The 27062-nt window shown below is 40.4% G+C and overlaps 2 protein-coding genes across 3 annotated transcripts in view; one reads left to right on the top strand and one right to left on the bottom strand.

Annotated features, from left to right (window-relative positions):
* RPAP2 (RNA polymerase II associated protein 2) overlaps nucleotides 1-8952 on the bottom strand; it is an 89312-nt gene extending 80360 nt beyond the window's left edge. The window contains exons 1-6 of the mRNA XM_025405802.1: nucleotides 8751-8952; nucleotides 7661-7706; nucleotides 6045-6159; nucleotides 3585-3683; nucleotides 3311-3376; nucleotides 336-424 (exon numbers count right to left, since the gene is read on the bottom strand). Coding sequence (XP_025261587.1) covers nucleotides 336-424; nucleotides 3311-3376; nucleotides 3585-3683; nucleotides 6045-6159; nucleotides 7661-7706; nucleotides 8751-8823 — 488 coding nt within the window. The 5' untranslated portion in view covers nucleotides 8824-8952. The remainder of the gene's footprint in view (nucleotides 1-335; nucleotides 425-3310; nucleotides 3377-3584; nucleotides 3684-6044; nucleotides 6160-7660; nucleotides 7707-8750) is intronic.
* The window catches only part of GLMN (glomulin, FKBP associated protein), a 59269-nt gene continuing 41125 nt past the window's right edge, over nucleotides 8919-27062 (top strand). For both annotated transcript variants that reach the window (XM_025405823.1, XM_025405813.1), the window contains exons 1-6: nucleotides 8919-8992; nucleotides 9876-9944; nucleotides 10365-10490; nucleotides 22325-22444; nucleotides 23695-23803; nucleotides 24845-25082. In XM_025405823.1, coding sequence (XP_025261608.1) covers nucleotides 9906-9944; nucleotides 10365-10490; nucleotides 22325-22444; nucleotides 23695-23803; nucleotides 24845-25082 — 632 coding nt within the window. In that variant the 5' untranslated portion in view covers nucleotides 8919-8992; nucleotides 9876-9905. The remainder of the gene's footprint in view (nucleotides 8993-9875; nucleotides 9945-10364; nucleotides 10491-22324; nucleotides 22445-23694; nucleotides 23804-24844; nucleotides 25083-27062) is intronic.

Genomic DNA, 27062 nt, shown 5'->3' with positions numbered 1-27062 from the left:
TCTTAAAAAATGTAACATTCTTCCTCCAGGATTATCATATTAACAGGATTCACAGACATAACTAGCATCACAGGGCACCAGAGTTAAAGTTCTGATTTAGCAATTAAAGCTAAAACAACAAACAAATAACATTTGTATGTATGCATTTTCTGATTTTAAGTGTAAAATCCTTAATAGCTATGCTTAAATTACAACCATTTCCCCATAATTAAAGTGTATAAAATGGTCACTTTTTACAGAAAACTAGACCTACTCTTAGCTAATCTCAAAAAGCAGAAACAAATTATTAGAATAGAATATATGAACAAATGTGTATACACAATGACTTAAATTACCTCTCTTCTTCTCGAACCCATACTGGAGTTTTGGGAATTTGTGCTTCAAAAAACTTAGATGCTTGATAACAAAAATTGCTGCAAAAAGACTGAAAAGAACATTATAAATCCAGTTTTTTTCTTATTGTGAAACATTACCTACATACAGTTGAGAGTATAAAACATAAATGTATAGTTCAAAGAATAAAATGGAAACCTATAGATCTACCACCCAAAGTAAGACATAACATACTGAACCTCTGAAGGCCTCTATGTGCCTTCGCAACTGCATCGCCCTCCACGTTCCCCAGAAGTAAGCACTATCATATATTTGATGTTAATCATTTCCTCATTTCCCTTCAGTTTTAGCACCTGTGTACATAACCCTATTAAAAATATTCAGTTTTTCCTATTTTTAAACATTTTTTTGAATGGAATAATACTGTTATACATTCTTATCTTACTTCATTCACTTATTAAATTTTTTTTTTTTTTAGGGACAGTGTCTGATTCACTGTAGCCTCAAACTCGTGGGCTCAAACAATCCTCTAGTCTCAGCCTCTTGAGTAGCTTGGACTACAGGCGTGCCACCACACTCGGCTATTTTATTTTTTTGTGGAGATGGGGTCTCGATTTGTTGCCCAGGCTGGTCTCAATCTTCTCTCCCTGGCCTCCTAAAGTGCTAGAATTATAGGTGTGAGCCACCGTACCTTGCTACTTCTTTTGTTTAAAATTATGTTTTTCAGATTCATTCAAGTAGTTGTAGCTTACAAATTTTCACTGTGTACTACATTCCATTGTGTTAGTGTATTACACTTTACCATTTATAGACAATTGAGTTGTTTTCAATGTTTTTGCTATCACTACAATGTTACTATAAACCTTTTTTGCAATTAAAAAATGTTTAAAATTGTGGTAAAATATACATCATATAAAATTTATCATCATAACCATTTTTAAGTCAGCACAGTGGCATTAAGTGCCTTCACACTGTTGTGTAACTATTACCACCATTCATCTTTAGAACTCTTTTTATCTTACAAAACTGAAACCCTATACACTAACTTCCCATTCCCACCTCTCTTAATGATCATTCTACTTTCTGTCTCTAGTAATTTGACTTCTCTAGGTACCTCATGTAAGTGAAAGCATATAGTATTTGTCCTTTTGTGCTGGCTTATTTCACTTAGCATATTATTTTCAAGGTTCATCCACCTTGTAGCATGTGTCAGAATTTCTTTCCTTTTTTTAAGGCTAATATTCCATTGTGTGTATATACCACATTGTTTATCCAGCTATAAACATTTTTATATATACATGCTGGTGCATATGTGTAATAATTTTATTAGGGTTTATACCAAGGAATAGAAAGGCTTAATTACAGAGAATGTGCAAAGACTTCACCAGACAAGTGCCAAACCATTTCTCAAAAAGGTTGCACCAATTTTGATTCCCACTAGTTGCAAAAAGATTTCCTAATATTGGCCGTTTTGTGGGCTGTGAAAACATAACTCAATGTGCTTTTATTTGCTATTTCTCTGATTACTGATAATATTGAGCATCTTTTCATATGTTTATTAGCCATTCAAGTTCCTTGTGTAAATTTTTCTATTAGTTTGTGTGTCTTTTTCTTATGATCATATATTCTAGATATGATTCTATGGTCAGTTACATGAAATAATAACATTTTGCTTTGTGGCTTCTCTTTTCATTCTTTTTTTTGAAACTTCTGACGAACAAAAATTTAACATTTTAATATAGAAATGTTTATCAGTTTCTCCTCTTTGGCCTAAAATTTTCCATCTTATTTTATAAAGTCTCTCTACCCCAAGTTTATATCTTCCCATATTTTTTTTTTTTCTTTCTTTCTTTTTTTTTTTTTTGAGATGAAGTCTCGCTCTGTCGCCCAGGCCAGAGTGCAGTGGTGCGATCTCGGCTCACTGCAAGCTCTGCCTCCCAGGCTCATGCCATTCTCCTGCCTCAGCCTCCTGAGTAGCTGGGACTACAGGAGCCCGCCACCACGCCTGGCTAATTTTTTGTATTTTTTAGTACAGATGGGGTTTCACCATGTTACCCAGGATGGTCTCGATCTCCTGACCTCATGATCCGCCCGCCTCAGCCTCCCAAAGTGCTAGGATTACAGGCTTGAGCCACGGCACCGGCCTATTGTCTTTTTTTTTTTTTTTTGAAGACAGTGCCTCGCTCTGTTGCCCAGGCTGGAGTGCAGTGGCATGATCTTGGCTCACTGTAACCTCTGCCTCCCAGGTTCAAGCGATTCATGTGTCTCAGCTTCCTAAGTAGCTGGGACTACAGATGCGTACCACCACATTTGGCTGATTTTTGTACTTTACTTTGTAGAGACAGGGTTTCACCATTGCCCAGGCTGGCCTCCAACTCTTTGAGCTCGGGTAATCTGCCCACCTTGGCCTCCCAAAGTGCTAGGATTACAGGTGTGAGCCACCATGCCCGGCCTCTCCCATAGTGTCTTCAAAAAGAATCTACCTTTTACATTTATGTCTTTAATCTACCTAAAATTGATCTGTGTATACAGACTGAGATAGGCATCAATTTTCATTTTTTTCTACTTGCATAACTAATTGTGCCAGTATAATTTATTGAAAAATCCATCCTTTCTCTACTGATCTACAATACTCCTGCTGTCATATATCAAGTGTCTACATATGTGTTTAGTCTGTTACTGACTCTCTATTCTGTTCCATGATTTATTTGCCTAGATTTGTGCCACTATGCACTTTTAACTTTTAAATGTTAAAGTCTTAATTGAAGCTTAAGCAAAACAATTTTTAATACCTTGACTGAAATATTTACAAATAAAACCAAACTTTTAACACCACTATTTTCTAACCAGTAAGATTTTAAACAGTTTCTTTTAGAATCCTATTTAATATCATCAAAAATTAATTGCCATTCCTTGTTAGGATAGTAGTTAGTAAAGAAAAACAATTAATTGCCACGATGAAAGCCTTTAAACTCACCTTTCTTTCAGTAATATCATAGACTTTATTGGTCTTGGTAGAAATTTTATATTTCTGTTTTGGTACCTAAAGAAAAGAAAGTACAACTTACAAAAGAATCCAAATAATAAACATCAAATTTATGTTACAAGATTAAGTAATCTACATATCATATCATTGGCCAATCCATGCCTTTAGTTCATGACCTTAGGTTTCATTTTATTCTTACAACAAAGTATTTTGCTAAATGAAAATAATAAAAGCCTATATTTAAGAAAAAAAATGAGTTACTTACAATTCCCAGCTTCTTCTGACATAAAGGATAACCACAGAGTTTGACAATAGAACGTTCATCCACGACATCGCTGTAGTGAGCAGGTGTAATGAACTTCCCCTAAAATGAAATGAGAGGGTTATTTCCTCCTAGTTTAATAGAAAAGTTCATTTATCAGCTCTGTAAGCCTCATCGATCTTACCTGAAAACACAGGGATAGCAATAGTACCTCCCTCATAAGTTAGATAAGTTAGAGGTTAGAATTAGAGAAGAAAATAAAGCAAAATCACTTAGAGAAGTGCTCAACATATAGTAAGCATTCGAAAAAAAGTTGTTATTCAAAAAAAGTCTGCCACAGTAGTCTCTGCATCTTTGTAGATTATATAGTTAAGTGAAATAATTCTGAGGCATGAGGAAGAAGTGATGCTATAGCTATACACAAGCTAAATGACAACAGTATCTTTTATTTTTAAAAAAAATTTAAAAAATTAACTAAATAACAAAGTAATAAAATATAATTTTACCTATTTTTTAAAGCATAATCTTTAACAACAATGTATTTCAAAAGTGTCATTGTGACTCCTGAACAGTCTGTGCAAAATTTTCCCACTTCTGAAAAATCTGTACAGAGTGGTGAGGTGATGGTTATAAGCTAACATCAAATAGTTTCCTTTGACATCTTCATGTTCAAATAATCTTGATTCTTGTTCTTTGAGATCTTTTAACAAATTTTTCTGTTTTCACAGGGACTGAAATACTTTTTATTGAGAGTGATATAAGTTTTATGTTTCAAATGAAGCATATTTGCTTTTGTCTTTTCTGGTGTCATCATATATGCAGATACTGATGCAGTTACCTGTGTCAATAAAAATATGACTTGTCATGTTCATATTCCTGTTGTAGAAAAAGATCTATGAACTATACTAAGAAGTGTTTTTGTAATAGAAGCTTTGAGTTTTCATTTGCCCTCTTAAGGATTACGAGAATATAAAAGAAATTTCCATTCAAAATTTTAATGTAGTGAAGCTGTTTAAAAATTTTTTTATTCTCAAATTTTTATTTAGACAGGGTCTCACTGTGTTGTCCAGACTGGTCTCAAACTCCTGGGCTCAAGCACTCCTACTGCCTTGGCTTCCCAAAGTGCTGGGATTACAGGTTTGAGCCATCCTGCTTGGCCTAAAAAAATTTAATGTGGGCCGGGTGTGGTGGCTCATGCCTGTAAGCCCAGCACTCTGGGAAGCCGAGGCGGACGGATCACGAGATCAGGAGATCGAGACCATCCTGGCTAACACGGTGAAACCCCATCTCTACCAAAAATACAAAAAAATTAGCCGGGCCTGATGGTGGGTTCCTGTAGGTCCAGCTACTCGGGAGGCTGAAGTAGGAGAATGGCATGAACCTGGGAGGCAGAGCTTGCAGAGCCGAGACTGCACCACTGCACTGCAGACTGGGCAACAGATTCCATCTCAAAAAAAAAAAAAAAATTTAATGTGGAACTTAATTCTCCTGTTTTATAGTCATAAATGATCTGTATTTCAGGTTTTTGAAATATGAAAATTGATGAAATTACATTGACAAAAATAATATTCTTCTGTTACTTAAAATAATACAACACAGAATATAGAAAACTGGAATTGCAATCATAGAACAAACTGAAGAAAATCAAGTGATATTAGCAGGCTGGTTAAAAGAACTACGACTAAGGGCAAAATATACTTGCTTTTTCTTTTTTTTTTTCTCCCCCATCCTCATTTTTCTTTTTTTCCATTTATTATTTATTTATTTGTTTTGAGACAGATTCTAGCTCTTGTTGCCCAGGCTGGAGTGCAGTGGCGTGATCTCAGCTCACTGCAACCTCTGCCTCCTGAGTTCAGGTGATTCTCATACCTCAGCCTCCCGAGCAGCTGGGATTACAGGCATGAGCCACACTTGCCTAATTTTGTATTTTTAGTAGAAACAGGGTTTCACCATGTTGGCTAGGCTGGTCCCAAACTCCTGACCTCAAGTGATCCAACCACCTTGGCCTCCCAAAGTGCTGGGATTACAGGCATGAACCATTGTGCCTGGCCTCTTTTTGCTTTTTAATTGACAATAATAATTGTATATATTTGTGGGGTAGTATGTGATGTTTTAACACATGTATATGTTGACCAAATCAGGCTAATTAACATATCCATCACCTCACATATTTATCCTTTATGGTGAGAATATTTGAAATCCACTCTTATTAATTTTGAAATATACATTACCTGTCATCACCTTGTTATGTACTTGTTATTTTTCATTAGTGCATTTTAAAGTCATTATACAAGGAATGCATGATAGTTGTTTATTTTAAAATGCACGAATTATATAGATTGTTATCTGCATCTAATGACTGAGAACAAATTCAAAGATTTTAATAATGCAAAGAAGTTTCATGTTGCACAGATTTAAAGATGTTATACTACAAAACTAATAATTTGTCAACTTAACACATACACACTCCATTAGGAACTCTTCTGTAATATTCTCTTCTAAAAGCTGTTCAACAATATGTAGAGCTTTTCTTTCAAATTCAATCTTCTTTCTCACAGCTGCTTCTAGTTCTGCTTTCCTAAAATTTGAAAGAGAAAGTTAATCTACTTATAAGCTTCATGTCCAATATTCCGTTTGTTAAAATACAACACTAACCTAACTCACTATTTTGCCACTTAAATTTAAACATATTTAAAAAATTTTTTTGAATAAAAATATTTATTTCTTTTTAGTTGTAGAGACAAGGTCTCACTATGCTGCTTAGACGGGTCTCAAGCTCCTGGCCTCAAGTAATACTCCCACCTCAGCTGGGATCACCGGCATAAGCCACCATATCCGGCCAAATTTCTATTTTCTAATGCTGTTACTTTTGATCCAATACTTTTCAAAAAGGAAACAAGCTACTTTTTGCACTGCACATACAGAAATCTTTATATACTCTTTGTCTGGTTAATGTCTACTTAGCATGCAGGTCTCAGCATAAGGCTTTCCCTGAAAACTCACAACTAACCTCCTTGCCACCCACTTCCAACTAAATTAGACTTGATTATTCTTTCTCGTAACATCACAGCCTTTTCCTTCATAGTGCTTATCACAATTTGTAATTATGTGTTTATGTTAATTAACTAATTATTATTTATTCCTCTGTTCCACTAGACAAGAATTGTGTCTATTCTGTTCACCATATCTTCAGAGCCTAACACAGGTCTGGCATATCTTATACTCAGTAAATAATTTTTGAAAGAATGAGTAAATTAAGACCAAAGTCAATATAAGATTAATAAGTCTTCACAAAATGAAAATCATAGCTACATATACTTTTAATACCCTTCACATTCTATTCCTCTTCTAAAACTTTGTGTGATATGTGGTAATATCTTGCCTTTTGAGAACCAGAACTCGTACAAGATAGCTTTTTTTCTCTTTTTAAGACAGAGTCTCACTCTGTTGCCCAGGCTGGAGTGCAGTGGCCAGATCTCAGCTCACCACAAGCTCCACCTCCCGGGTTCACACCATTCTCCTGCCTCAGCCTACCGAGTAGCTGGGACCACAGACGCCCGCCACTATGCCCGGCTAATTTTTTGTATTTTTAGTAGAGATGGGGTTTCATCGTGTTAGCCAGGATGGTCTCGATCTCCTGACCTCGTAATCCACCCGCCTCGGCCTCCCAAAGTGCTGGGATTACAGACGTGAGCCACCGTGCCCGGCCAGGACAGCTTTTTGATGAAAATCTGGACTTGATGTAACAAAGAACAGAAAAGGTTTCTTGGAGTGACAGAGAAACTTGGAGAGTGAGTCTATGGCATATAAAGCAATAAAAGGGGAGTGTACATGAAGTGGTGAAAAACAAACACCTTCTACAGACACTCACGCCTTCACTAGCAGTCTGAGTGCTTAGTTTGGTTTTCTTAAAGCCTGGAGTAGAGGAATATTAACAGTCTATGTGAGAATTTATAGGCCTTCCCAGATCTTTCCCTTCCCTCTTATGATAATTTTCTCTAAAAATAAAAAAAGTTTTAAAATTGGTACAAGTAATATAAGTAGATATGCCATTGTAGTTGTCCATGTAGCTGTCATACCTTTTAGAAGCATCTTCTTGTTTCAAAGTAGTTGTCTGTTTAGTACCTACAACAAAAATACAGTCATGTGCCACATAATGACATTTCGTAAACGACGGACAGCATAGACAGCGGTCTCATAAGACTAAAATACTGTATTTTTACCGTACCTTTTCTATGTTTAGATATACAATTGCCTACAGTACTTAGTACAGTAACATGCTGTGCAGGTTTGCAGCCTGGGAACAATAGGCTGTACCATATAGCCTAGTGTGTAAGTAGGCTATACAATCCAAGTTTGTGTAAGTGCACTCTATGATGGTCACACAAGGATGAAATCGCTTAACAACGCATTTCTCAAAATGCATCCCCGCAGTTAAGCTACACATGGTGGCAGTAGGTCAGGCCTACACAAACACATTAGGTACAAGATAGATTCCTACACAAATAACAAACTAGACCAATTTTTCTTCTTTTCCACCTATTTTATGTCCAATCGTGTGTAAATCAAAATGAAATAGGAAGGGCAAGCAATTTGTTTTTGCAAATTGATTACTGTCTAATTTTTCTTGGTTAAAATGTATCTCTTTGGGGATTGAATTTTCTTCTGTATCACAGTTGCTTAATTAATCATTCCTGAAAATCTGAGATCTGGGTACTTTTTAGGGAAACCTCTCTCTCCGTCTGCCAAACGTCCTCTTTGGGAGAAGAGGGGAGTCCGGCACCTCAAAGAACCTAGCACCCAAGCAATCTGGAAAGGAGGACCGGTCCTAGGTTCAAGACCAGCTGCCAACGCTGCCCTAGTCACTTGCCGCGAACCCCGGGGACCCTAGGCCTGGGTTCCCGGCGCCTCCACTGTACTTTCTCTCAGAGGCTGGGGCCATGGCCCGCGTGAGGGAAATCTTGCAACACTGGCGTAAAGGGGTGAGGGCCGGCCAGGAGATCTTTCCCAGGGGCAGCGGACGGCGGTGGGAAGCTTTCGGCCTTCTCTACCTGGGAGGACCCCTCCCCTGAAGCAGCCTTTCAGGAGCGCCCGTGCGCTTCGGTTTAGAACTCGAGATCGGGGTCCAGCTTTCAGGGTCCCAAAGTGAGAAGACATCCTTGCTCCTACCTGCGGCTTTTCGAGAGCGGCGAGGAGCCCCGGCCTTGCGGCCGGCAGAACCCGGCCCAGTACAGTCCGCCATCGGGGAGAGTAGTCTGCGGAACCGGGACTAGCTCCGGCGTCTCGCCCCGAGGCCCCGCCTTCCTACGCGTAGCGCGAGGCGGACCCCGCTGGCGTGGGGCGGGGCCAGAAGAGCGGGCTAAGTGGCCGGAGGAGGTGGCGGCGGCTGGGAGAGGCGAGAGATCTGGCCGGTAAGTGGAGTAGTGGAGAGGTTCGGGGTGGCCAGGGCTCGCGGTTGGCCGTGAGCCGCGGCGGACTTGGTGCCGCGGGCCTACTAGGCCACGCGAGGTGGTGGAGCCTGCACACCTAGGCGAGCAGGAATCGGAAGACATGGCTTCCTCTGATGCCGCCCGCACGCGCGCTGGGGTGTTGTTCGCCTTATAGCGCGCTGCGCTGAGAACCGGGCTGACCCGCGCCACTACTGAGGGTTTGGGGCTGAGCCTTGCCTCCGGGAGAAGCGATGGTCTCCTCCTGAAGGCCGCCGTTGCCTTGTCTCCGTGTGATACAGTGATTTCACTAGCTGCATTGATCACTTTGGGTACTGCAACTCCTAGAGAGAAATGGGATGGAGGGCATCTGAATCTTCACCCCCTATAGATAAACTTGTGTTGCACCCCAATTTTTGTGAGGTGAGACATTAAAAAATCCCCTAATGATTAGAATTTTGATTTCAGGTCCACCTTTTGGAATTTTTTTTTCATAAAAGAAGTACTTTGCTTTTTAAAAGCCCTTTAGTTCGTATTTGCCTCGCCTCTTGGGAGTACTCGAGAGTTTTTTCTTTTTTTCCTTCAAAATAGCTTTCAAAACTGTGCTCCTAGAAAACTTAAAAGATGCAATAAGGGCTTCTAAAAAAACACTTTATTTTCTTAGACAAACATACTAAGATTCAGTAATAACATTTCAACCTTAGAACTTTACATTTTCTCCTAGCATGCTATTGGACCAAAAAACACAACAACAAAAACTTTCCATTTTCTTTATTGTATTTACTAATAATTTATCACACTGAAACATAACTTTTGAATACTTAAATGTAATATCACGGATATTTAACAGTGTGTTTTGTATTTGTAGATTTTAGCGTCGAAACTGGGAGAAATAGGAATGGCTGTAGAGGAATTTCAGTCTATAATAAAGAGATGTGTAAGTATTTTTTTTTGTAAAATTAAATACCTTTCAAAATATGGGAAGGGCACAGATGGTTTTTAATTATATTTGTGGTCACTCAAATTGTTTATCTTCTTTAATCCTTGCTTTTTTTGACCTGTAAAGAACGTGAGTGGGGGAGGCAGATTGGATTATTTCTCCAGGTGACATACTTATCTAAATAACCTTTTACATTTTAATCCTGATCCTTTTCATAGGTTTCACTGGTACAGTAGATTTCAAGGTCATTTATTAAAGTATTTATTAGGGTAGTCCTAATTTTGATACATGTGTTATTTACGTTACATTTACCTAGAATTTAAACAGATTTCCTTTTTTCATAGATAAGAAGTTACTGTATTTAATTTTTATTTACATACACATTTGTTCTTTTGTTTTTTGGGGGCTTTTTGCCAGCAAATCCTAGAAGAGCAAGACTTTAAAGAAGAGGATTTTGGCCTATTTCAGTTAGCTGGGCAAAGATGCATAGAAGAAGGGCACATAGACCAGCTATTAGAAATTATTCAAAATGAAAAGAATAAGGTACGTACAATCTTGGTGTTTACTTTTCAGTCTTGGGAAGAGAATAATCACATGATGCTATTCATCCAGTCATTTATCCATCAAACATTTAAGAATCTACTTAAATTTTCACAGTAGGGAATTGAAGACAAAAAAAGAATTAGAAATATTCAGGTGGGGCGTAGTGGCTCACGCTTGTAATCCCAGCACTGTGGGAGGCCGAAGCAGGCAGATCACTTGAGCCCAGGAGTTTGAGACTAGCCCGGGCAACAGAGTAAGGCCCTGTCTCAGAAAAAAAGAAAAGAAAAGAAACAGTCATATACTTGAAGGTACTTACAATCTGGTCAAACAGATAAACATGTAAACAACTAACAATAATGAGGCAAAATAAATAAAATAAGTGCTATAGTTGAAGTAAAGAGTTTTTAGAAGAAACAGAATTACTTCTGGTTTAGGGAGTCCAAAAATGGTGTTCGGGTTATTAATTTACATTGAAAAATATACATATCAAGCAGGCTAAATATTCATTTTGGGTGATCAGTCCATTTTCCAGCCAAATGTGTATGGAAAACCAAATTTTAATTAAAACAGTATTTTATGTGCTTAGAATCAGAACAGGAGGAAAGCTATATGTCATTATGCTAGCCAGTATCATCCAGTTACAATAGTTTGAGAAGTCCTCTACAATAGAAAAGGATCTTATTTGTGAATCAGGAATAACTTTTTCCTGGGACACTGTCTTGGCAACACCCTGCCAAATTTTGTGTCTTTGGATACTCCTTATAAGGAAGACTGCTATGGTTTGGTTCTGTGTCCCCACCCAGATCTCACCTTGAATTGTAATAATCCCTGTGTGTCGAGGGTGGGACCAGGTGGAGGTGATTGAATCAAGGGGGTGGTTTCCCACATACTTCTCATCACAGTGAGTGAGTTCTCACGAGGTCTGATGGTTTTATAACCATCTGGCATTTCCCCTGTTGGCACTCAGCCCCTCTCCTGCTGCCCTGTGAAGAGGTGCCTTCCGCCATGGTTGTAAGTTTCCTGGGGCCTCCCTAGCCATGTGGAACTGCATGTCAATTAAACCTCTTTTCTTTCTAAATTACCCAGGCTTAGGTATTTTTTCATAGAAGCAGCATGAGAACAGACTAATACAAAGACCATCTTCTTTCTAGGTACACAGTCTTTCTTCATTTGCAGTGCTACTTATTTATTAGAAGTTTCTTTCTCGATATCACAGTGTAGTCGTGTTGACCTGTGTTTCTCTCCAGGGCATCTTGATTGGATTTGGGGGATTCCTAAAACTTTTTAATCATTCATTATTATAGCATCTCTTAGTTCAAATGGCTTATACCCTTCTTATTTTTTATTAAAATAATTAGGAGATTTTATTGTTTTTAATACATATTTATAACTTTGTAACCCTCAATATAATAAATTTTATGTTTTTTAAACTCTTGATTTTTTTCTAATTGCGTTCTCAGAGGATAACCTTCGAAAGTACTTAGCTTTTAGCTAATAATAAAAAAATTAATAACTAATATTTATTGAGTATTTACATGTACCAGATGCTGTCTTTAGTCCTTTACATTTATTAACTTAGTCTCTCCAAAATCTCAGAAAGTAGGTATTCATTTTGACTGAAAGGTTAAATGACTTGCCCAAAAGTAAGTCAGCTTTTATGTAACATCCAAGATTCAGACCTGTGTAGCATGGTTTTGGAGCTCCTAACTACTCTGCTCTACCGCTGGTTAGTGCTATATGGCATATGGTTTTAGGGTAGAATACAGGGGATTGATTGAGAGGGTGAGGCATCAAAAATGACGGGGTTTCTAGCCTCTAAAAGGATAATATATGGTATCAAACAGAAAAAGGCAGCCTAAGTAGAGGGAAAAGTTTACTGAAGGAACAAGTGATTTGACTTTTAGAAATTTTGAGTTTAAGTACAGCAGTCAATTGGAAAATAGGGTTTTGAGCTCAGTAGATACAGGAATTAAGATGTAGATCTCTGAGACACATATCTGTGAGACTTTAATTATGTAAAGATTGGGTAATTGAAGCATTGAGGGGTGAAAAAAAAAACAAGAATTTACCTGAGTTCACAGAAAAGAGGCTGAAGAGAAGAGGCCCAAGATCCCATCTTGAGGAATTTAAGAAACAGAGAGAAGAGGCCTGCCAAGGAGATGAGGATCAGCACCACATCTATGAGGCAGAAGGAAAAGGGAAGTATAAACAAAGTATTTTTCAGGCATTGCATGCCTCAGTGTTTTATTTTTAGCATGCTTCTGAATAGCTAATGGGATAGATTTAAACATTGTGAGGCTTAGTCTTAATAGTTTGAGAATCACCTTCGCAATATGTGATCAGCTAAATGCAAAGGTTTAGATACTGATAAGACAATGTTCAAAACTGACTACAGGCCAGGCATAGTGGTTCACGCCTATAATTCCAGCACTTTGGGAGGCCGAGGTGGGTGGATCACCTGAGGTCAGGAGTTTGAGACCAGCGAGGTCAGGAGTTTGAGACCAGCCTGGCCAACATGGTGAAACCCTGTCTCCACTAAAAATGCAAGAATTAGTCGGGTGTGATGGCGCGCCCCTGTAATCCCAGCCACTCAGGAGACTGAGATAGGAGAATTGCTTGAACCTGGGAGGCGGAGGCTGCAGTAAGCCAAGATTGTACCACTGCACTCCGGCCCGGGAAACAGAGTGAGACCCATCTCAACAACAACAACAAAAAAAACCGACTACAATTTAATTTTCTTGCCAGGTGAGACTATCAAAATTGACCAAGATTTACTATTATTTTCAACTGTAAGAGTGAATTGGGTGCAGCACACCAACATGGCACATATATGTAACAAACCTGCACGTTGTGCACATGTACCCTAGAACTTTAATAAGTCCACTAAATATTTTTTAAAAAGTGAATTAAACAAAAAATAAAAATATTTGCTATTTACTGCTTTGTAAGAGACTATTCACATACTATTTATTACAGTATATTGTAATTGTTGTAGTTATTGTTAATCTCAATTTATAAATTAAACTTTGTTACAGATATGCATGTATAGTATTTATATATAGCGTTTGGTACTGTTCATGGTTTCAGGCATCCACTGGGGGTCTTGGAATGTACTCTCTGCAGATAAGTGGGGAGACTACTGTATCCTAAGCTCTATTTTTATTATCTTACAAGACTGGGGTCAATATGAGGTATTACAGGTGTCATTTTGTCTTCCTAGATCAGCTTTTTTAAAAAAAAATTCTAATTTTTGTGGGTACATAGAAGGCATATATATTGATGGGTACATGAGATGTTTTGATACAGACATGCAATGTGTAATAAGCACATCATGGAGAATGGGGTATCCATCCCCTCAAGCATTTATCCTTTGTGTTACAAATAATTCAATTATACTCATTTAGTTACTTTAAACTGTACAGTTAGTTATTAACTATAGTCACCCTGTTGTGCTCTCAAATAGTAGGTCTTATTCATTACTTATAACTATTTTTTTTTTTTTTGGTACTCATTAGCCATCTTCCCTGCCTCCCACTACTCTTTTCAGCCTCTAGTAACCATCCTTCTACTCTCTGTGTCCATGTGTTCAGTTGTATGGTTTTTTCACATCCCACAAAAAGGTGAGAACATTCATTGTTTTTCTGTGCCTGACTTCTTTCACTTAACATAATGGTCTACAGTCCCATCCATGTTATTGCAAATGACAAGTTGTCATTCTTTTTTATGGCTGAATAGTACTGCATTGTGTATACGTACCACATTTTCTTTATCCATTCATTTGTTGATGGACACTTAGGTTGCTTCCAAATCTGAGATAAACAGTGCTGCAATGAACATGGGAGTGCAAATGTCTCTTCAATATAGTGATTTCCTTTCTTTTGGGTATATACCCAGCAGTGGGATTGCTGGATCATATGGTAGCTCTATTTTTGTATTTTTTGAGGAACTGCCAAACTGTTCTCATTAATGGTTGTACTAATTCACATTCCCACCAACAATATATGAAGGTTTCCTTTTCTCCACATCCTTGCCAGCATTTGTTATTGACTGTCTTTTGGATATAAGCCATTTTAACTGGGGTGAGATGATATCCCATTGTAGTTTTGATTTGCATTTCTCTGATGATCATGATGCACAACTTTTCATATGCTTGTTTGCAATTTGTATGCCTTCTTTTGGGAAATGTCTATTCAAATCTTTTGCCAATTTTTTTATTGGATTATTAGATTTTTTCCCTTAGTGGTGTTTGAGCTCCTTTTCTATTCTGGTTATTCATCCGTTGTCAGATGGGTTAAATCTGCTTTTTCTTTATTTATATATTGTTTTGAGATAGGGTCTGTCTCTTGTCACCCAGGCTGGTTTGCAGAGGTGTGATCACAGCTCACTGTTACCTCTGCCTCCCAGGCTCAGGCCATCCTCCCACTCATCCTCCCAAGTAGTTGGGACTTCAAACGTGTGCCACCAGGCCCAGCTAATTTTTATATTTTGTAGACACAGGGTTTGGCCATGTTGCCCAGGCTGCTCAAGTGATCCGCCCACCTCAGCCTCCCAAAATGTTGGGATTACAGGCATGAGCCACCATGCTTTAAAAAAAAACAAAAAACAAAGACTGGGCACAGTGGCTCACGCCTGTAATCCCAGCACTTTGGGAGGCCGAGGGAGGTGGATCATGCAGTCAGGAGATCCAGACCATCCTGGCTAGCACGGTGAAACCCCATCTCTACTGAAAAAAAAAATACAAAAAATTAGTTGGGCCTGGTGGTGGGCACCTGTAGTCCCAGCTACTCAGGAGGCTGAGGCAGGAGAATAATGTGAACCCAGGAGGCAGAGCTTGCAGTGAGCTGAGATAGTGCCACTGCACTCCAGCCTGGGCAATAGAGCAAGACTCAGTCTCAAAATAAATAATTAACTTTAAAAAATAGAGACAGGGTCTCACTAGGTTGCCCAGGCTGGTCTCAAACTCCTGGGCTCAAGTGATCCTCCTGCCTCAGCCTCCCAAGGTGCTGGGATTAGCAGCATGAGCCACTGCACCCAGCCAGCCACCGTGCTTTTAAAGAAGGACTCCAGAATGTAAACTCTAGGAGTGATCTTATCCAGTGTGTTCCTCACTTTATTTCTAATCCCTAGAATATTATAGTGTAGGCTTGGTAAATACTGATGAGTTGTACAAAGCAGGCCAGAGAAGTGGAATACATTGTTGATGTCACTCACGTCCCTGTGAAGAGACCACCAAACAGGCTTTGTGTGAGCAATAAAGCTTTTTAATCACCTGGGTGCAGGCGGGCTGAGTCCGAAAAGAGAGTCAGCGAAGGGAGATAAGGGTGGGGCCGTTTTATAGGATTTGAGTAGGTAAAGGAAAATTACAGTCAAAGGGGGTTGTTCTCTGGCAGGCAGGGGTGGGGGTCACAAGGTGCTCAGTGGGGGAGCTTTTGAGGCAGGATGTGCCAGGAAAAGGAATTTCACAAGGTAATGTCATCAGTTAAGGCAGGAACAGGCCATTTTCACTTCTTTTGTGGTGGAATGTCTTCAGTTAATGCAGGAACCAGCTATATGGATGTGTATGTGGTGGCTTAGCTTTGGCTCAGAGGCCTGACATTCCTGTCTTCTTATATTAATAAGAAAAATAAAACAAAATAGTGTTGAAGTGTTGGGGCGGTGAAAATTTTTGTGGGGTGGTATGGAGAGATAATGGGTGATGTTTCTCAGGGCTGCTTCAAGTGGGATTGGGGCGGCATGGGAACCCAGAGTGGCAGAGATTAAGCTGAAGGAAGATTTTGTGGTAAGAGGCAATATTGTGGGGTTGTTAGAAGGAGGATTTGTCGTATGGAATGATTGGTGATGGCCTGGATGCGGTTTTGTATGAATTGAAAAACTAAACAGAAGACAAAAGGTCCGAATAAGAGAAGGAGAAAAACAGGTATTAAAGGACTAAGAATTGGGAGGACCCAGGACATCCAATTAGAGAGTGCCCAAGGAGGTTCAGCATAGCCCTGCCAGCAAAGATTATTTCTTTACTTTAAGAGGCAGTTAAGAGTGGGGGATAGCAGCAGGAGATACCAGCTGTGTTGGCTTGGAGAAACAGTGTAAATGGGCAATGTAAACAAGAGCCGGGCATTTAGGAGTAGTTGAGAACGGTGGATAGGAGTATGACTAGACAGAAGATAGTAGGGATGACAAGTTTTTTGGGGCGCAGTGCAAGTTGGTCTGGTGTCTGGAATGAGACTGGAGCCTAATAAAAAAGAGCATCTATACAGGAGCGTCAATGGGCTGTACCCGGTAGCATTCCAAGGACAGGCCTGAATTCTGAGAAGGCAAGTGGTAAAAGTATTGTCCAGTCCTTTTTAAGTTGGTGGCTGAGCTTGGTGAGGTGTGTTTTTAAAAGACCGTTAGTCCGTTCTACCTTTCTTGAAGATTGAAGACTGTGAGGGGTATGAAGATCTCACTGAATACCAAGAGCCTGAGAAACCGCTTGGGTGATTTGACTAGTAAAGGCCGGTCCATTATCAGACTGTATAGAGGTGGGAAGGCTAAACCGAGGAATTATGTCTGACAGAAGGGAAGAAATGACCACGGTGGCCTTTTCAGACCCTGTGGGAAAGGCCTCTACCTATCCAGTGAAAGTGTCTACCCAGACCAAGAGGTATTTTAATTTCCTGACTCCAGGCATGTGAGTAAAGTCAATTTGCCAGTCCTGGGTGGGGGCAAATCCCTAAGCTTGATGTGTAGGAAAGGGAGGGGGCCTGAACAATCCCTGAAGGGTAGTAGAATAGCAGATGGATCACTGAGAAGTGATGTCCTTGAGGATAGATTTCCATGATGGAAAGGAAATGAGAGGTTCTAAGAGGCAGGCTAGCGGCTTGTAACCTACATGGAAGAGGTTAGGAAATGACAGAATAGAATGGGCCTGTGAGGCTGGAAGGAGATATTTTCCTTGGTCTAAGAACCATTTGCCTTGTGTGGGAAGAGATTGATAGGTGGAAGTTTCAGCGGGGGAGTAGGTGGGAATGACCAATGTGAAGGAGAAAAACTGACCGTGAGGGACAGAAGTTGGAACACTAACTGCTTTTTTAGCTAACTTATTAACATAAGCATTGTCTTGAGCAATGGGATCTGATGCCTTTCGATGGCCCTTGCAGTGAATGACTCCAGCTTCCTTTGGAAGTAAAGTGGCTTTGAGAAGCGTTTTCATTAAAGAGGCATTAATGATGGAGGACCCTTACGTAGTGAGGAAACCTCTTTCAGCCCGTATAACAGCATGGTGGTGCAGGATGTGGAAGGCATATTTAGAGTCAGTATAAATATTGACGCGTAGTCCTTTTGCAAGAGTGAGGGCCCAAGTTAAGGCAACTAGTTCGGCTTGCTGAGAGGTAGTGGAGGGAGGCAGAGTGGTAGTCTCAATGATAGATGTGGAAGATACTATAGCATAGCCTGCGTTTGCTGGTGAGTGGCGATTAGGCCTGGTGGAACTGCCATCAATAAACCAAGTATGTTAAGGGTGAGGAACAGGAAAGAATATGGGGAAATGGGGTAAATGTCAGATGGATCAGAGAGATACAGTCATGGGGGTCAGGTGTGGTATCAGGAATAATGTGGGAGGCCGGATTGAAGTCCAGGCCAGAAACAATCGTAATTGTGGGAGACTCAACAAAGAGTGAGTATAGCTGAAGGAGCCAGGGAGCAGTGTCAGGTGGGAGGAAGAAAATAGATTTTGGAAGTTATGAGAACTGTAGAGAGTGAGTTGAGCACAGTTTGTGATTTTTAGGGCCTCTAAAAGTATTAAAGCAGCGGCAGCCACTGCACGCAGACATGAGACCTAGGCTAAAACAGTAAGGTCAAGTTGTTTGGACAGAAAGGCTACAGGACACAGTCCTGGCTCTTGTGTAAGAATTCTGAGCACACTAACCATGCCTAGGAAGGAAAGGAGTTGTTTTGTAGAAGGGATTGGGGTTTGGGAGATTAGCCAGACATGATCAGCGGAGAGAGCACGTGTGTTTTTATGAGAATTATGCCGAGATAGGTAACAGATGAGGAAGAAATTTAGGCTTGACTGAAGTAATGGGGGCTGTCTGTGAAGCCTTGCAGCAGTACAGTCCAGGTAATTTGCTGAGCCTGATGGGTGTCAGGGTCAGTCCAGGTGAAAGTGAAGAGAGGCTGGGATGAAGGGTACAAAGGAATATAAAGAAAGCATGTTTGAGATCCAGAACAGAATACTGGGTTGTGGAGGGAGGTATTGAGGATAGGAGAGTATATGGGTTTTGCACTATGGGGTGGACAGGCAAGACAATTTGGTTGATAAGGTGCGGATCCTGAACTAACCTGTAAGTCTTGTCTGGATCTAGGACAGGTAAAATGGGGGAATTGTAAGAAGAGTTTATAGGCTTTAAAAGGCCGTGCTCTAACAGTTGAGTGATAACAGGCTTTAATTCTTTTAAAGCGTACTGTGGGATGGGATATTGGCATTGAGCGGGGTAAGGGTGATTAGGTTTTAATGGGATGGTAAGGGGTGCATGATCAGTCGCCAAGGAGGGAGTAGAGGCATCCTATACTTGTGGGTTAAGGTGGGGGGATACGAGAGGAGGATGCAAAGGAGGCTTTGGACTGGGGAAAACAGCGTCACTGAGGTGTGGCTGTAGTCCAGGAACAGTCAGGGAAGCAGATAATTTAGTTAAAATGTCTCGACCTAATAAGGGAGCTGGGCAGGTGGGGATAACTAAAAAGGAGTGCATAAAAGAATGTTGTCTAAGTTGGCACCAGAGTTGGGGAGTTTTAAGAGGTTTACAAACCTGGCCGTCAATACCCACAACACTTATGGAGGCAAAGGAAACAGGCCTTTGAAAAGAAGGTAATGTGGAGTGGGTAGCCTTCATATTGATTAAGAAGGGGACGGACTTACCCTCCACTGTGAGAGTTACCTAAAGCGTCTGCGATGGTCCAGGAGGCTTCCGAGGTGATTGGGCAGCGTCAGTCTTTAGCCGCTAAGCCAAGAAGAACTGGGAAGGAGTCAGAGAGCCTTGGGCCAGAGTTCTAGGGGCTCTGGGAGTGGCTCCCAGGCGAGTCGAACACTCCAATTTTCTGTGGGTTCCCATAGATGGGACACGGCTTAGGAGGAATTCTGGGCTGCGGACATTGCTTGGCCCAGTGGCCAGATTTCCAGCACTTGTAGCAAGCTTCTGGGGGAGGCGGTCCTGGAGGAATGACTGGCTGCTGCAATTCAGGCGTTTGGAAGTTCTTGTGTGCTGGAGATGTGGTTGGGGTTTGTCTCACAGTGGAGGCAAGGAATTGCAACTCAGAAATACGTTGCTACTTGGCTGCCTTTATTATTATACACCTTGAAGGCGAATTAAGTCCTGTTTTGGGGTTTGAGGGCCAGAATCTAATTTTTAGAGTTTTATTTAATGTCGGGAGCGGATTGGATAATAAAATGTATATTGAGAATAAGACGGCCTTTCGACATTTTAGGGTCTAGGGCTGTAAAGCATCTCAGGGTTGCTGCCAAACAAGCCATGAACTGGGCTGGGTTTTTCATATTTGATGAAAAAGAGCCTAAACGCTAACTGATTTGGGAGAGGTTGGATAAAGAAAAAGGAACATTAACCTTGACTATGTCTTTAGCTCCAGTCACCTTTTTAAGAGGAAATAGCTGGGCAGGTGGGGAGGGCTAGTCGTGGAACAAAACTAAGCCAGACCAGGTGTGAGGAGGGGAGGTGATAAAAGGATTATAGGGTGGGGAGCGGAGGCTGAGGAAAATTTGGGACCTAGCTCGGCCTGGTGAGGAGGGGAGAAGTCAGATGGGTCTGTAGAAAAGGAAGATTAGAAAGACTCAGCGATGCTTGGGGTTGGGACTGAGGGAAGAGGCGGGAGGGAAAGATGGAAGATTTGGGACGAGTCGCATTGGGAACAGAGACTAGGGAGGGACCGATGTGTAAAAGAATGCCTTGGCGTCAGGCACCTCAGACTGTTTGCCCATTTTACGACAAGAATTATATAGATCTTGTAGGATGGAAAAATCGAAAGTGCCATTTTCTGGCTACTGGGAACCACTGTCGAGTTTGTATTGGGGTCAGGTGGCATTGTAGAAGAAAATAAGGTGTTTAGGTTTAGGTCAGGTGTGAGTTGAAGAGGTTTTAAGTTCTTGAGAACACAGGCTAAGGGAGAAGGAGGAGGAACGGAGGGTGGAAGGTTGCCCATAGTGAAGGAGGCAAGCCCAGAGAAAAGAGAGTAGAGACATGGAGAGAAGGAGTGGGGGGTGCTTGCCCCCCAGAAAAGTGGAGGAATAGAGACACGGAGAGAAGGGGTCGGGGGGTTCTTGCCCCCCAGAAAAGCGGAGAAGGGGTAGAGACATGGAGAGAAGGGGTCGGGGGGTTCTTGCCCCCCAGAAAAGCAGTAGTTGCTGCTAAGGGTGAAGGACCAAGGCAGGCGTCCTGTGTGGTCAGACATCTCTGAAGTGTGGGCGAATAATCAGGCAGCCATCCCCGGGTGAGTAAACACCAAGGGAAGACTGTCTTCCCGAGTCCGTGACCAGTGCCGGAGTTTTGGATCCACAGATAAAACGCGTCTCCTCTGTCTCTACCAGAAATGGAAAGGAACTGAAATTAAGAGAAGGGAAAGATTGAAGTGTGACGCCAAGGTTGAAAGGAGAAAGAGGTTGAGGGATAGTGAGAGAGATTGGAGAAGAGAGTAAAAAGAGGCCGCTTACCAGATTTAAAATTGGTGAGTTGTTCCTTGGGCTGGTCTGTCTGAGGACCTGAGGTCGTAGGTGGATCTTTCTCGCAGAGCAAAGAGCAAGAGGACAGGGGATTGATCTCCCGAAGGAGGTCCCCCGATCCGAGTCATGGCACCAAAATGTCACTGGCATCCATGTGAAGAGACCACCAAACAGGCTTTGTGTGAGCAATAAAGCTTTTTAATCACCTGGGTGCAGGCGGGGCTGAGTCCGAAAAGAGTCAGCGAAGGGAGATGGGGTGGGGCCGTTTTATAGGATTTGGGTAGGTAGAAGAAAAAATTACAGTCAAAGGGGGTGCTCTGGCAGGCAGGGGTAGGGGTCACAAGGTGCTCAGTGGGGGAGCTTTTGAGGCAGGATGTGCCAGGAAAAGGAATTTCACAAGATAATGTCATCGCCTAAGGCAAGGACTGGCCATTTTCACTTCTTTTGTGGTGGAATGTCATCGGTTAAGGCAGGAACCGGCCATCTGGATGTGTACGTGCAGGTCACAGGGGATATGATGGCTTAGCTTTGGCTCAGAGGCCTGACAGTTGATACTTTTGAAAATCAGTGGTTTTGATAATGAATGTGAATTAGTAATTATAAAGATAAACTTTCACTTGTGTGGTAAGTATTCTGAAATATCTTTGAACATGGAAGCCACTTGTATGTAGGAGAGATAGTTAATGAAGTCGTATTCCTTCTTTTTATATAAATTGCAATGATTATATTTAGAGACTCCAAGGAACTTTAAAAGGTACAGGAGCATTGGCTGGATTTCTTGATGAATAAGGGGAGAAAAATTCTCTGTGGAAGTTAAGTACCTGTATTCAGCAAATTAACTCTTTTTGGAAATAGAGGCACTATTTAAATCTTGGGAAACATCAGCTTGCCTGATAAAAAGTAAAGACCCTTTTGCCTTTCCTCAGTGAACATATTAAAAACTATCTACTTAAAAATGTTGATATCTGTCAGCAGCCCACCCTGGAAAGTCTGTGGTGAAATGTCATAGGCCTCACTTCTCCCATCTTCCTGTTTCAGAGACAATTCTGAGCTCATCCGAGATAGGAAAGCACACTGCGAGAGTCCTGTAGGTGGCAGTGTTTGCTTTACTCTGAAAATGTCTTTACAGGTCATCATCAAGAATATGGGCTGGAATCTCATTGGTCCTGTTGTTCGATGCCTTTTGTGTAAAGATAAAGAGGATGCTAAAAGAAAAGTTTGCTTTTTGATCTTTGATTTATTAGTAAAGGTAAGTTAACAAGGTTCTCTTTGTCATAACACACAGCAGTATTTTATAATTCCCTTTAATGTTTATTGTTTGGTAAGAAAGCTTTCAGTTCATGAAAGTACATGCAGAAAGGAACTTGTTGGAGAAAAGACCCAGTCTTATTGATTGGATAGGCAGTTACATTTCAGGATTTCCCAAATTCTCTGGATAAAAAATTTTCTAACCTCATTAACTTCATATCAGACCCATTGATTCAGCATCTCCAGGGAGAGACCTGGGAAGCTATATTTTAACAACTTTTTGTATAGATGTGGAATACAAGGTTTAGAGAGGTAGTTCAAGGTCACATTTATCTTTTGGCAACATTAGAACTAGAATTAAAATCTCAGTCCTCTTTCTTTGTGGTACGTTCCTTAAAAGAGAATCGAAAGCCTAGAATACAAGTGATTAAAATGAAAGTAGGAATAGGGGTAGAACACAGATCAGTTGTGACTAACAACCTTAGAAAGAGACCGTTGGTAAAAGGCTAGTAGAGTTTAAAGGCAATATTTGATGGCTAAGATAGAAAAATTCTGAGAAAAAGGATGTTATAAGAAACTGCTAGGCCGGGCGCGGTGGCTCAAGCCTGTAATCCCAGCACTTTGGGAGGCCGAGACAGGTGGATCACGAGGTCAGGAGATCGAGATCTGGGGCACAGAGCAAGACTCCGTCTCAAAAAAAAAGAAAAAAAAAAAAAAAAAGAAACTGCTTAGTGATCAGTGTAAATATACCCAAATATATATTTGGAAGGAGAGCTCCGTCTGTATGAGTTATTGACTAAGGGAGCTGGGAGCTTTTTAAAAAAACAGTCAAGTGAGATGATAAAATACTGCCAGTCAGAAAGCAATGCAAAGTTTCACCTGTTTAAAAAATACAGAAGCGATTCCAGACTAGCCTAAATAGGCTTGCAGCGTGGGATTGAAAGGTCCCACCTGCTGGAGCCCCTGGGAATTTATTAAGGCAATTTCAGAGTAGACAGGTGAAGCCCAAAGGAAACCTGAGCTTAAAGATCCATTGACTTCTTGCTGCTTTTTAGTTTTATAGTTACTTGACCACAGATTCTGTGTTTTGCTAGTGCATATTTTTTTAACAATTGTATAAATAATTTTAATGTTAAGCAAAAACATAATTGTATAATATTTTTTGTCAATATATGTCTTCTTAAAAATAGTAATAATGTGGCTTTAAATACAACTTGTATTAAACAGGTTCAATTGTGAATATTTTTATAGTTATGCAATCCAAAGGAATTATTGTTGGGTTTGCTTGAACTGATTGAAGAGCCCTCTGGAAAACAGATATCCCAAAGTATTCTTCTTTTGCTTCAGCCATTACAAACAGGTAATGAGAATTTTGATATCAGAGTACTTCTTGTTGTATCTTTAAGTGCCTTGATGGTTACCCCAAAATGTCAATACTACACCAAAGTTTGCAGCTAATTAGTGAGTACTCTGCTTAAACGAATAATAGCAATGCCAATGTGAATTCTGCTGCTCATGGAAAGATTATAGTATCTGGTCAGAGTGGGTACCCAGTAAATATTCTGTTGAATGTCATACTATTTTTCATGTACTGTATTGAAACCTATACCTTTTTGCCTAACCTTCCTATCTGCTGCTTAAATCTAGAATTTTCTCCCGAAACATATTTCAAGGATTACCTCTGTGGTGTCTGCAGTACTAAATCTGATAGCATTATAGTAGTCCAGAAGAGTATCAGGCAGGGCATTGCTCAGCCTCTGCTTTGGGAGGTGGATTGGGCATAGCAAAGGTACTGCTGAAGAATGAAACGAGGAGATATGGCATGATAAGGCTCCATGGCTGAGTGCAGTAACAATATTGGTAGGTAATGGGTCTTGGCAACCGAGGCAGACAGTATCCATGGGAAGAGGTTATTTTTCATTTTAGGAAATTCATTTATCTCACAGTCTGATAGAGGGACCTGGAATCAGAAATTATATTTGTTTTAAATATGAATGCCTACCAGCTTCATACCACCTATAATATTCTGTCTTCTAGGGGAAAAAAATCTAATAATACCACTTCCTATTTGTATGGTGCTTTGCAGTTTACAATACACTCCCATATTTTGTGCTTATAACACAAAAAACATGGAAAGAACATGTTTCTGTCTTAAGTACATAGCCTGTTACACATAGTCGGTTATAAACATAACCTAAACAGCATTTCATGGCAAGATGCTGTGTTATTTTATGCACAACTAAGAAGAAAAAAACACTGCCAGTTAGACTGTGATGTGTCATCTTGATTTCAAGAGCTGTTAAAATATGGAAGGAGGAGGTATCTTGTAATTCCACATTTGCCGAATTTCTTGTCCCGTGTTTAGCATACTTGATGAGCGACAACTTGATCTTTGTTCTAGTGATTCAGAAACTTCATAACAAGGCATATTCAATTGGATTAGCATTGTCTACCCTTTGGAATCAGCTATCTCTTCTTCCTGTTCCATACTCAAAAGAACAAATACAAATGGATGACTATGGCCTTTGTCAGTGTTGCAAGGCCTTAATAGAGTTCACTAAGCCTTTTGTGGAAGAAGTCATTGATAACAAAGAAAACTCACTGGAAAATGAAAAGTTGAAGGATGAATTACTGAAATTGTAAGTATAATTTTAAGAACATCTCACAATGGACTTAAGTAATTGATAGTTCAGTTATTTTATGTTTCTTCACCTTGTTTGACATGTAAATAGAAATCTCGTTTCACATTTTGAATTTCAGAAGAATGTAGGGTTCAACTGATACAGCATGGGGACTTGAGACATTTATATTTAAAAAAATTATAGGCCGGGTGTAGTGGCTCACACATGTAATCCCATTACTTTGGGAGACTGACATGAGAGGATTGTTTGGGGCCAGGAGTTTGAGACCAGCCTTGGCAACATAGCGAGACCCCCATCTCTACAAAAAAAAATTTAAAAATTAGCTGGATGTAGTGGCATATACCTGTAGTGCTACTACTTGGGAGGCTGAGGCTAGAGGATGGGTTGAATCCAGGAGTGTGAGGCTGCAGTGAATGATGATCGGCCACTGTACTCCAGCCTGGGCAACAGAGCAAGACCCTGTCTTTAAAAAACTAATTGATAGGCGGGGCGCGGTGGCTCACGCCTGTAATCCCAGCACTTTGGGAGGCCGAGGCGGGTGGATCACGAGGTCAGGAGATCGAGACCATCCTGGCTAACACGGTGAAACCCCGTCTCTACTAAAAATGCAAAAAAAAAAATTAGCCGGGCGAGGCGGCGGGCGCCTGTAGTCCCAGCTACTCGGGAGGCTGAGGCAGGAGAATGGCGTGAACCCTGGAGGCGGAGCTTGCAGTGAGCCGAGATCGGGCCACTGCACTCCAGCCTGGGCGACTAAGCGAGACTCTGTCTCAAAAAAAAAAAAAAAAAAAACAATTAATAAAATAATTATAAAACCAAAATCCATTCATTTACTTTATATTCTTCTTTGTATTGCCTTTATTCATCATAGTAAGTGAATAATGAAAGTGGGGGAAATAGATACATGTAGCTCAGGGTGAGTGTGGGAAATAGATATATGTAGCTCTGTGGAGAAATTGTGTTTTACTCTTTCAAAGAAAGCAGCAGAAGGACCACCAGACAGAACATCCAACTTGACTACAAAAATAGTAGTAGAGTATCCACCCAACAGCATTCCCTCCATGGGTGCTATAGACTAAACATGTACTGTTCAATATGGCTGTAGCATGTGACATATGGCTGGTCAAAATTCAGATGTACTTTAAGTATAAAATATCCCCTGGATTTTGAAGACTTGTTATTTAAAAAAAAAAACAAAACACACAGTAAAATACCTCAATAATTTTTATATTGATAACATGTTGAAATGACAATATTTCAGATATATTGGGTTAAGATAAATTATTAAAATCATCTCTCCCATTCTTACTACTTTTTTCATATGTCTACTAAAAGATCTTATATGTAGGGCTATGTTATATTTCTATTGGACAGTGATAGACTAGATTATTTAATTACATGGACCAGTAATTTTTAAATTTTGGCTACTTGGAGGCTGAGGCAGGAGGATCACTTGAGGCCAGGAGTTCAAGACCAACTTAGGCAACACAGCAAGACCTCATCTCTAAAAAATAGAATATAAAATAATATTTTAATTTTGGAGACATACTATTTTTAGCTTCCTACTTGTCAGGACATTTAAAAAAAATTAACAGCCAGATGTGGTGGCTCACGTCTGTAATCCTAACACTTTGGGAGGCCAAGGTGGGAGATTGCTTGAGGTCAGGAGTTTGAGACCAGCCTGGGCAACAGAGTGAGACCCTGTCTCTACAAAAAATAAAAAAGTTAGCTGGGCACAGTGTTGTGTGCCTGTAGTCCAAGCTACTTGGCAGGCTGCGGCAGGAGGATCCTTTGGGCCCAGGAGTTTGAGGTTACAGTGCGCTATTATTGTGCCACTGCATTCCAGCCTGGGTGACAGAGACCCTGTCTCAAAAAAAAGTTTTTTACCATTTATAAAATCCATTATCTCATAAAAGAAAAGATATTTTAACTAAAGAAATAGGAAAGGCTTAATCACAGAATAAAGTTTCATTTTCTAAA

This window comes from Theropithecus gelada, chromosome 1 (assembly GCF_003255815.1).
Source record: "Theropithecus gelada isolate Dixy chromosome 1, Tgel_1.0, whole genome shotgun sequence".
NCBI lineage: Eukaryota > Metazoa > Chordata > Mammalia > Primates > Cercopithecidae > Theropithecus > Theropithecus gelada.
The sequence above is the reverse complement of the archived record's forward strand: the minus strand, read 5'-3'. Positions and strand labels throughout refer to the sequence as shown.